The sequence below is a fragment of the Gobius niger genome (assembly GCF_951799975.1).
Source record: "Gobius niger genome assembly, chromosome: 2".
Classification (NCBI taxonomy): Eukaryota; Metazoa; Chordata; class Actinopteri; order Gobiiformes; family Gobiidae; genus Gobius; species Gobius niger.
The window spans coordinates 27,978,151-27,989,740 of record NC_136853.1 but is presented as its reverse complement, the minus strand read 5'-3'; the positions used below and the strand labels follow the sequence as shown (position 1 = coordinate 27,989,740).

Here is an 11,590-nt window from a genome sequence, read left to right as displayed (position 1 = left end):
GGCAAAACCGCGCCCGGGTTCACCTGTCTGTAGGTTTCACCTATTGTACATGTTTTTAGTGGTGGGGAAACCGGAGTACCCGGAGGAAACCTACGCAGACACGGGGAGAACATGCAAACTCCACACAGAAAGGCCCTGTCCAGGTGAGAATCCAACCCGGGACCCTCTAGCTGTGAAGCACGAGCGCTACTGTACTACCGTGCCGCCGAGATAAGAATAATATTACAAGAATCAAACTGTTGCATAGTAACATAACCTAAGACACTGTAATTTCCTTCGTGGTTAACGTTAAAACATGATTTTTTGATGCCTGTCTTTTAAAAACATCACAATATTGACATTATCTTGAAAAAATACCTCATTAACTACTGAGTAAAAAACTATTTTGTCTTCTATATGAAACATGTATCACATGACCTTGTTAAACATACTATTATTATTTGACATTCCTTGTTAAAACATGCAAAAATGTATTTATATTCACTGGCGGTTATAGAAAGTTAGACAAAGCACAATTTTTACATTTGCAATCTTGTTTTCTCGGTAGATGTGAAAGTGGTCCGGCATTTCTCAATGTACGAGATAGTTTACCATCTATATTTATCATTGTTGACTAAATTGGAAGAGCCGCTAAACAGAACAGTAAGCCAATACAATAAAGAAAATCATCAGTTGTCAAGACAAACAACTAAATGAATGATTTAACGATCAAATGAGACCACATTCTTGGGTTACAATAGCAATAGCCAAAGAAATCAGAAGATAAACATTTTAAAACCTTTTGCTCAAGTACATGGTTAGTGTGTGACCAATTTATATGATATTTAATTCCTTAGAATCATCGTTTGGACTGATTGCAATCGTTGCTGTAGCGCTGAACCAGCTGATGGTTAACTGCCCTTGACCAAAATAAGTAACAAATCCTGTTCGAGGATGTAGCAAAGTCTAAAGAACACAATAAATTATCACTGTTGAAGTGTTTACTATATTTATTCAAATCATCTGTACATAAAATCAATGTTGAGTGATGTTAAGATGGAGCTATTGTTTGTCCATTGTACAGTGTGGGAGAAAAAAATGAGCGAGCAAAGCAATTGTTCATGGCCAGTTTGTTAATTGACAATTTTTGTAATGTTACATTCCAGACCTTCAAAGACTTGAAGAGAGACTCTAGACATCTACTGTTCTCTCTAGGCTATTTTTTCCATTTTATGTCTGGGACGCTGATCCTTGTTTTCTGTTTGTAAATATCAATGTTCATTGTTTTTATGCTAGTAAGTTGGATTTACCACAGCCGTGCACTTTAATATGACCTTTGTTCTTGTCTTGTTTGTAACGCTTCATGGCAAAAGAGGTTAAAAAAACAGATTGGTGTTACTGCCGTACTTTACACTGTCTCTGGATTCTTTTTCTACAAGTTGCTTATTTAAAATGTTTGCTTGTGTGACTTGATGGTATCGACTCTACATTGTGATTTTATCTGGTGTGTGATGTAAAATGGATTCAAGACCAATTGCAGGAGGCGGCAGCACTTCCCAGGAAAAACAGACAGTCTTGCATGAACAGCACATTTGAGATCTCCCCACAGTGGTTCAATGATATAGAGGTCAGGCAACTGAAAAGTGCACTATCCGAGATTGCGACCTTTCCAAAGCTTATAATATCCCAATCATATGTTAAATACCTAGGAATTAACTTAACTAAAGATAAAGCCACAAATGAGAGACAAAACATTCTAGATAAAATTGTTCAACGCAAAACTAAACTCTTGATTACAGCGGGACTTGTTTTGGTTTTTGGAAGAACATATCTGAGATGGAATCACAAACGAGATGTATCTATCCAGCTCATTGCTTGGCTATACCAGACAAAGAGATTTAGAAAAAATACAAAGAGGGTGGCCAACAACAGTTACAGATATTAAACCGTTTTGTAAATAGGACTAATTTGCCTAGGTGCTCAAAGATTTGATTGGGTGCCCCACAGGATTGGTGCCTGTTAATGGGGCGGAATCATATCACAGAAATACCTTTAGTTATCTGAGCCTGTTCCTACAAATGATCGCATTGTTGGACAACGACTCTCGGACCCGATTGAAATTGAACTTTCCCCAATTCCAAACAAATGAATAGGGAAGCCTGGTGCCCATACTAACGAATGGGTGAGGTATGTTTTTTCCTTTTCCTGGCATTTATATAATTTCTGTGGTTTCCTCCTTATCAGCAACATAAGATGATGTTTAGTGGCCATTGGATGTGCATGTGTCCCCACAAAAAGCAGAGAATTTGAGTTGGCATTTAGCTCAGAGGACACTTTTACACGCTAATTTGTATCAAAAGTAAAATCGCAAAAGATCTGAACATTCATTAATGATTTCTAACTAGGCTTTGACTTCACCTAAATGTGGTTGATGGGTTGACAACAGCTGAAAAGATCTGGAGCGGTCATAATTTGCGATGTTTGGTGACAAATGCTAACGGCTATAGGAAAATTACATTGAGCAGGCTAACGAACTCTGAAAAGTCTCCCGGACTAGCCGACTTGCTAACTGTTCGCATATGACTGCCGCGTCTCCTTTTTATTTCTATGGGCGCCACCTTCTATCTCTTGTACTGTCTATGGTTGCTAAGTAACGGTAGAGACGAAGACTGTCCAATCATCATTGAATATAAAACCAAGTGGTTCACAAGTAGCCAATCAGTGAGAAGTTTCATTCCCAGCAGAGTTAACTTTTGTTAGCAATTAGCAAACACGGCATTAGCATTGTTTGTGAGGTAACCGTGGAATTATTATATTGTAGTTAACCCACAGCCTGGTTTTAGAGGAGAAGATTGGATGAACAGCGTTAAAAACCTATATATTTTCCTGGAAACAGGTAACATTACCATATACATATTTGTTATGCAGGTAAAATGAAAGGCTTTGTAGTGCATGTTTGTGCAATTGCTTTACAGATTAAAGCCATGAGGACGAAATCAAGCTCTCCAATTCATGAACATGTCAGTGAGGCCACACCAGAATCCACTCCAGTCCATGCGCACGTAAAGAGACACAGAAGTCTGACCAGAACCCCCCAGGTCAGATATAAATACACTTAATCAATTACTGCTCAAAGAAAAGAAAAGAAAATCAAGACAATCGGTCATATACAAACGTATGACGGTCTGTTGCGCCTACTGGAGGATATGAGGATATCGGCTGTTACCATGGGGATCCGCCATGTTTGCAGCTGTTGCATACATTTCCCGTAGACTATTAGCAAAAAACAGTAGAAAAAGTGAAGAAAAAAGCCGTGGAACAACTTCGTTAGCTGCTGAGTCACTAATGGTGAATACATCTAACACACTGTGGTGTTCAAGTGTTTTAATGTAAACAATAACACCAGTATTTTATCATTTAAAACCTCCATTAGTATATCATTGCTGCTAATCCCATGATTCTTAGTGATATGACATCAGGATTTTGATGTAACATCGCAAAGCATTATAGGATTTGCAGCGGACTGTTAGATGGATTTACCAGCTGTGACTCAGCAGCTAATTGTTCCACGGCTCTTTTCTCTACTTTTTATACTGTTTTTAGCTCATGTTAGGTAGTGCCCACGGACAAGGTGGATTACTAGGATAACAGTGAATTTATATCCATCCCAAATTGTATCGTTTATTGTGCATGTACTACTTGCCAGACGCTATTAACCCATTATTCTGGTCAAAAGGAAGCAGAAGCATGAGAGTCAATTTAAATGAAATATTAAAAAAAACATTCAGCTAACAATGATGATCTTTAATCTATAAAAGTAATTATGTCTTGTCATCCAGTATGGTGTCCCAATTCGGCGGGTTGTGCTTTATATTATGTCTATGATCGTGGTGTCATGTGAATTTAACCGACTGTGTCTTTTATAGGGGAAGGTAAAACATGATAAGGGAATTCTTCAAGCCACGGCAAAGGTCAAAACCAGAGTGCCATGGATTCCTCCCGGAAAAAGTCCTGTCAGAGATGCTTCCTACAAATGGGAAGTAAGTAGCACAGCATTTTGTGTGATGATAAAGTCTGTTGTATCACTGAAAATGTGTGTTTGTTGGAAAAGGGTCCTTCACACTGCCTTAAAATCACGCCACAGCCTACAAAGCAAGAACATGAGGAATCCCAGTCTGTTTTGCGATTGGATGACTTGATGAATAATGAAGACGGGATTCATGGACGAATCAAGCAATATGAACAAAAAATTGACAGTTTAATGACAGAAGTCAGCTCACTGAAAAATGAGGTTAGTTTAGTTTTGCACTTTTGAAAACTACAAAAAGTGTTTGTTAGCTCTCAGTTTTGCTTTAAAGAGCATACAATGTTTTCTGTAATTACAAATGTGTTTTCACTAAGGTTGAACTGAAGAAGAAAGAGCAGCAATTGGAACGTCAGTCAGAGCAGCTAAGTATCTCCCAGCGAGTTATTGCAGAACAGGAAAAAGAACTGGCTGTGGTGACCAAAGAACTGGAGCAAACGGCGCAAGAAAACACACAATTGAGGCACTCTGTGGAAAAGATGCTTGCAGGAATTGACCACAACAGGCAGGCACTCAAACCTATAGTGTAACCAATACCGTGTAATGTAATCATTTCTGATGCGGACTTATCTGCAGTGTGGAGCAGCCGGGCAGAGATACGCTGCTTACAAAGTTGTTGGAGGCTGAAGTGGACGGCACCGCAGCTTCCAAACAAATGTCTGCCCTACGAGAATCTGTTTGCAAGATGGGTTCAGCTAATGATGGGGCAAGTAGGCTGTAATTCACAGAGCGACAATGTGATCTCGCTCCACACAGGCTCATATTCATTTCATCAGATGTATAATTTTGAACAGTTTGTTCGAGCACCCAAGACATAAAGGCAATATGGTTTTCTCTGTTTTGTTCAAAGCTGAAATTGTCTCCTTTCTTCTGTTTAAGAAGTCATCTGCTTTGAAGGCATCACACCTGGATCACCAAAAAGAACTTTTGATGCAGAAACTGGAGGCATTTGAAATCACAAACAAAGCGCTGAGGCATCTTCTTAGACAGCACCATAAATTACATGTACCAAAGATAATTGTTTAATATAATGAAAAGATTAGTCACAGCACGTATAGAAAGATGTGGTTTCAAAAGTAGTCATTTGATCAAAGTCTGTGGTTCAGATACTTTTCAAGTATCACCTCATGAAATGTTCGACCTTCAAAGTACCATCAGGCCTAGATCAGGATCAAATCGATATTAAAATGGGTCAACAAAGGGTGTGAAATATATGAAGAGGTGCATTATGCAACAAACAGAGTTCACATTTGTGTGTATTTAACTTGGAAGGTTTTCTCTGCTGATGGAGCCTCTCGCCAGAAAACCTACAAAACAATTGATCCTTGAGCGTTGTAGAGACCGCTGTGATGGAAAGTAAAGGCGCCATGCTGACCACTCACACAGCCAGTGGGTCACTACAGGTTAAAATACGCACAAATATCAACTCTTTTCTTTTTTCACAGAGAAAGATGCATAATTCACCTTTAGATTTAACTAAATGATTAACCTCTTACCCCCCCTAAACCGAGCACATTTACTCCAGATCAGCTTTACCCAAATCTAGAAGCTCACAGCCTCTAGGCCAGTGTGACGCCTCATTTGAAAGCTAAGTCCTAGAAAACAGATAGTACCTTTTTTGTCGCGTTTGCCGCTGCATTTATGTCACATTTTTGTTGTTTTTTGTCTTCTTTTTTTTAATTTTTCACTTTTTGTGTTTTCGTAAATTTTTGTTGCATTGTTGTCGCTTCTTTCCTTTGCTTTTTTGACGCTTTTTTATCGAGTTTTTGTCACGTTTTTGTCATTCTTTTGTCACATTTTTGTCATTCTTTTTCATGCGTTTTCATCCTAATTTTCATCACTATTTTAAGGCTTTTTTCAAGAAGCTTTTAGATTTGGGTAAAGCCAAATTGGATAAAATGTGCTCGGTTCAGGCGGTGGTTAAGAGGTTAATTAGAAACACCAAACTAAAATGCATCACCATGAATGTACTGTAATAAAGCCCAAATACCACCAGTGGTACATGTACTACTTTTTGAGAACTAGAGATCTAGTTTTTTAGTGTAAGACATTTTTCATTTTTAAAAACTAATCCAGATGACCATAGTTTGAAACCTTTTTTTCTATTCATCTTGGCTGTCTTTGTGCGTATGGCATGGCACGCAAATTGGTAATTAACGCATTATAATCTTGTTTAATAGATGGACTCAGAACAACTATCAGAGCAGAAGGAAGCATTGCTTGAGAAACTCTCCAATACAGAAGCAGAAAATGCAGTGAGTTTTCCCTCTAAACCTGTCTGCCTGTCGCTTTAGTAGTTGATTTTACTCCATTTACAGAATCTGGTTGTGAATCTCCAAGATAAAGAAAGACAAATTAATGATCTGTGCAGAGGTTTGGATAATGAGAAAGTAAGTGATTTGATCAGTTAATCTGATTGTATTTTTGTATTATTTGTTTTTGAACTGATTACATGTAATTGTAGGAAAATACAAGGAGCGTCTCTGATTTGTCTCAAACTTTACAATCTGCAAAGGCTCATTTACAAGGTCAGCTGCGCGGCAAAGAAGCGGAGAACAATCGACTTACAGTGCAGATTAAGGTGTGCCATCAGACTCCTGTCAATGTTATGTATGATTTATAATTATTTTGCAACAAATCAATATGCATAGTGCTAAATCAAGCATGTTTAACCATGTTTGTAAAAGAACTTGGAGCGCTCGATAAATGACCAGAGGGCAGAGATGGATCACTTGACAGAGCAACTTGTGAGGCTTAAACAACAGACTGTTTCAGACAAGGAGGCACTGAAACAAACTGCCAGGGCTCAGAAACAGAGAGCTGAGCGCAGTGAGGACACAGCATGTCAGCTCCATCTTCAGCTGCTGGAAATGGTATGAAAGAACTGATTGCATCTTCACTTGCATGAATTTGTAAGTTTACAAACTGCATTTGATTAGGATAAGCAGGTCACTGAAGCACTGTCAGCAGCGGACACCTGGCAAAATCGTCATAAAAAAGAAATACAAGAGAAAAATAAGTTTGAGTCTGAAATTTCATCGTTAAACAGGTACATTTGTGTCCTTTTTATGTTTCAGATTTACTTTGTATTGGTATTATTAGCTTTGCATTTTCACTGAAGGTACATGTTTTGTCTTTTAGTCGTATTGTAGAGCTGTCAGAGCAGCTGAGAAGTGCTGACGATAAAGGCCGAATGGACAGAGATTCTTTGGTACATCATTTACATGGATTAACTTCAGAAAACACAACCGCTAAGTTGGACAACCAGTCGCTCAAGGTGCAACATCTCAAAGCGTTGAATTCCTATCTACTACAATAATGTGTTGATGATATTCGAAATCTTTAATACATATATATATATATATATGCAGCGGATATATATATACAACACCAAGCCTAAAGCAAATCTATAACTATTGACATGTTTGTTCTTTCAGGCTACTGTATCAACTCTTGAGGAAAAGCTGTCCTTGTCTCAATCAGAGCTACAGCAGGTCAAATGTACCATAAAGCAGTATGAACATTTAGTTGACAGTTACAAGATCCAAGTGAGCTTATCAGCAAGGATTTTTTTTTCTTTAACGCTTCTGGTCATAATCACTCAGGAAACCCTTTTCTGTACAGGTTGGTAAAACCCGAGCTGAAGCAGACGAGTATTGTGCACGTCTGGCCAAAGCTGAGGTGGATGCTGTGGCTGTGCAAGGAGAATTGGACCAGGAGATAGAGCAGGTTCGGAGGGACCTGCTGGGGAGACTGGCAGAACTTGAACCCCTTCCTGAAGCTTTGCGTCATGCTGAACTTAAGCTCCAGGAGGCTCAGGGGCGAGAGCTCAACCAAGAAAGCTGCAGCAAAGAACTTAGTAAAACAATAAACGAGCTTCTCCTGAAGGTTAGTTTGTTAACATTTAGTAAATAAACTCTTGATCCTGTTATGAAAAAGAATTGTAGACAAACGTTGTGAGCGAAAGTTAACTGTTCTTGTTGTGGTCTATCTTTGATTAGACCTAACAGAAACAAAGCCTCCAACTTCATCTCTGCAGCACTCTACCAATCAGGCCTTTATGGTGGAGCGCTGCAGAGATGGTTGTCCATCTGTAAGGTTCTCCCATTTCCTCAGAATAATGCTGGAGCTCCGTCAGAGTGACCCTTCAATTGCTCTAGGAAGACTCCTGGTGGTTCTGAACTCTTCCATTTACAAATAATAAAGTCCACTGTGCTCTTCAGGTCCAGTCAATATGATTTACCACAGGTGGACTCCAGTAAAGTTGGAGAAACATCTACAACTTGATGATCAGAGGAAAAAAGGAGCACAGTTTTGAGTGCCATAGAAAAGGGTGTGAATACTTATGTAGATTATATGTAGTTTTATTTTTAATAAATTTGCTAAATATTCTTAAAAACCTATTTTACTTTGTCATTATGGGGCATTGTGTGATTGATGAGGGGGGAAAATAATTTTAATTTTAAATTTAATTTTGAATCTTTGCACAGACCTAGTTTATATTCTATAAGCTCGGTAGCCACCTAAGAAATCCAAGCTGGGCCAATTATGCAGAAAAGCTTAATTATTGTATTTTCTTTTATTTCTTGTGACGTTTAATTCCTTTCACTCATGTAATTAAAGGAATTAAAGTATCATTGTGCTTGCTTTTTATAATAGAGAAAGAGTGCTGGATTAAAAGGTTACAATTTGCTGAATAATGCTTGTGCAAAATAATGTTAGTCGGCCATTTTGAAACATTGCCACCATCTTGGATTTTTCTAGTGGCTACCGGGCTAATCAATCAATAAATCAGTTGGTTGTTTTGCATTGCCCAATATCACAACAGGAGTTTCCTCACAGGGCTGTCCTCAAAGTTTTTTCTCTGGGGGCCACATTATCGTTCCTGATGTGATGGGGGCCGGGCCGGGTTGGCTATAACATAGATTTTGTATGACCCAAAATGCAGCAGGCCTCATTGTGAAGTAGAGATTACCAGCCTGGCACAGTCGTCCCCACTACTATATCCACAAGATCAACACTTGTTTCCAGGCAGATATTTGTTTAGCTCTAGTGGTTTGCAAAAATAGTACTCAAGTCTTCACACTTTGTTTTAATATTAAATACCACAGGTATTCGATTTATTTTTATTTTCAAATAAAACACCGGGTGAAATCATTTCCAAATCCGGCCCGCGGGTCATAGTTTGAGGACCCCTGGTCTAAGCTGTATCCATGCCACATTTGGTGCTTGCATCATCAAGTGAATGATTTTGTCACTCATTTGTAGATGCCGGTAATTTAACCATACTTGGTTTACGAAACCGATACCTGAATTATACAATTTTCGATGCCTATACTAAAATATTTGTAGTATAGAGCCAGAAAACGGAACAATAATATTTGGAAGATATTAAAATTTACAATATCAGGTTAATCTCTAATGTCAAGAGATGTGCAAAAAATGGGGAATAATTTTAAAAGAATGAGGGCAATATGTGTTTTTAAAAAATTGGAAAATGGGGCAAACACACAGAAAAAATATGTATTTAAGCTGAAACCAAGCCACTTCCTTTAAGCATCAAAACTGTATTTCTTTTGTAGTACCTAAACCTTTTCCCAATACCATACTGGTATTGTTTAACGGTACCCAGCTCCTTTTATCTGCTCCACTAAAACTGAACATCTCAGTCCAGAAAAGTGCAGTTCTAGGAACAGCAAAGATACTGCGCAGAACTCAAGCTCTCAGGCCTCTGGTAGAGGAAAACGAGACCAACCACAGAGGGCGAGGAAGAGAGTTTTACTTACATATTGTTTTTATTTTATTCCCTAGATGGAGAGTGGGGATAGCCAAGCAGAGCTTCTGAAGCAGAACAATAAAGTCCTTTTTGAGGAGAACAGGAAGCTTCAGCTTGAAGTGGAGAGCATGGAAAGGTAATGATTTTACATTTAGTTTTTGTGCTAATGTTATACTATACTTGGGTTCGGATGTTTTCTGGCATATTCACTTCATTCCTACTGTGGTGTTTACTCCTGGCTGTTGTACATTTGCAAGAAAACTGAAGGAGGCTGAGAGTCAAAACTGTGATCTTTTGACTGTTGTGGCCAAATGGGAAGCCAACCTTCATAGCAATCAGCTCCGTTTGGAAGAGAAAACCAGAGAGTGTTCACTACTCAACCGGAAATTAGAAGAGGCTTTGATTGATGCACAGCAAAAAGTAAGACTATTATGAACGTTTAAGGTTTAGCTGTAAATTAATAGTGTTAGTAGAACATAGTTCCAATGGTATTGTCTTTAAGATTACAGGGATGAGAGAACGTGCTGCTAACAAAGAAAGGTCTACACAGTCAAAAATATCGGAGCTTGAAACACAGCTAAGTAGGACTACCTCTGAAATAAACCAGCTGCGCCACTGTAAAGAAGAGGTAAGCTTCACAAGTAATTTTGTAAAATGGTGTCTTATCTTATCTATTTATCTCACCCTACCCTACCCTACTCAGGCAGAGCAGCGGTACCAAAGTCGACTGCAAGATATTAAGGACCGTCTGGAGCAATCAGACAGCACCAACAGGAGCCTGCAGAACTATGTCCAGTTTCTTAAAGCCTCTTACACCAATGTGTTTGGAGACACGGCCCTCTGCAGCTCATTTCGAGCACCTTCACCAATTTAACATGTTGCATTTTATATTTAATCAGTCGTTCAATATAGAGGGTGAATATGGCTATAATGGAGGCAAACAGTAGAGTTGGCTAAGGCAGTCGGGGGAAAAGTGAGGGCCGGGACCCCTCAAGGGGTTGCAAGACACTGACCTGGGGTCCCAAGATGATTTCAAACAATAAAAGTATGACACAATTTAATGTAATTGTTAATTGAGTTCTTAAAACACATCTTCAGATGCACCTGAACACATCATCAGTGATGTAACCTGGGGTCATTGGGTGTTTCGGGTCTTTCAACATCAGACACCCTCGCCCAGGCGACCCAGCCACGGCTGATCAGACCGCGACTCGTGTTCAGGTAGCGCTCGCTTTCCCCCATGGTTCGCCTCTTCGGATCCAGAGCCATCTCGAGGCTTTCTCGGCTGCATCGGTGGCGTTCTTGATGGCTCTGCTCCTTGTTGTTCCTACAATGGCCAGCGCAGTAAAGGCTTTGTGGAGGGAGCGCCCCACAAATCCTCTGCAGCCAACCTCGATAGGCATGCATCTCGCCTTCCAGCCCTGTACTCGGCAGTCTGTGACTAGATGTTCATATTTGGTCATTTTTCTTTCATGAGCTTCTCCCAAGTGGTCCTCCCATGGCACGGTCAGCTCCATAATGATGATGGTCTGGAAAACAATATATGATAATAACTAAGTTAAACTATCACAGGATGCTTCAGGATCAGTTGTTTGTAAGGTTTTCAAGACTGACTGTGATGGACCCTTTCCAGAAAACCTACAAAACAATTGATCTTGGAGTGCTGTAGAGACCACTGTGATCGAAAGTAAAGGTGCCATGCTGACACTCACACAGCCACTGGGTCACTTCAAGGCCAAATACGCACAAAT

The 11,590-nt window shown here is 39.4% G+C and overlaps 1 protein-coding gene across 1 annotated transcript; it reads left to right on the top strand.

The window, feature by feature from the left end:
• The first annotated feature begins 2,723 nt into the window (after positions 1 to 2,723).
• Positions 2,724 to 10,916, top strand: odf2a (outer dense fiber of sperm tails 2a). The gene is made up of 19 exons (XM_079552053.1): positions 2,724 to 2,875; positions 2,955 to 3,077; positions 3,906 to 4,019; positions 4,091 to 4,270; positions 4,381 to 4,589; positions 4,640 to 4,769; positions 4,943 to 5,068; positions 6,244 to 6,318; positions 6,382 to 6,453; positions 6,528 to 6,644; positions 6,751 to 6,936; positions 7,003 to 7,112; positions 7,205 to 7,340; positions 7,501 to 7,611; positions 7,688 to 7,951; positions 9,875 to 9,975; positions 10,097 to 10,259; positions 10,342 to 10,467; positions 10,543 to 10,916. Exons 2-19 carry the CDS (start codon positions 2,964 to 2,966, stop codon positions 10,711 to 10,713), a joined length of 2,505 nt encoding a protein of 834 aa, XP_079408179.1. The 5' UTR covers positions 2,724 to 2,875; positions 2,955 to 2,963; the 3' UTR covers positions 10,714 to 10,916.
• The last annotated feature ends 674 nt before the right edge of the window (positions 10,917 to 11,590 follow it).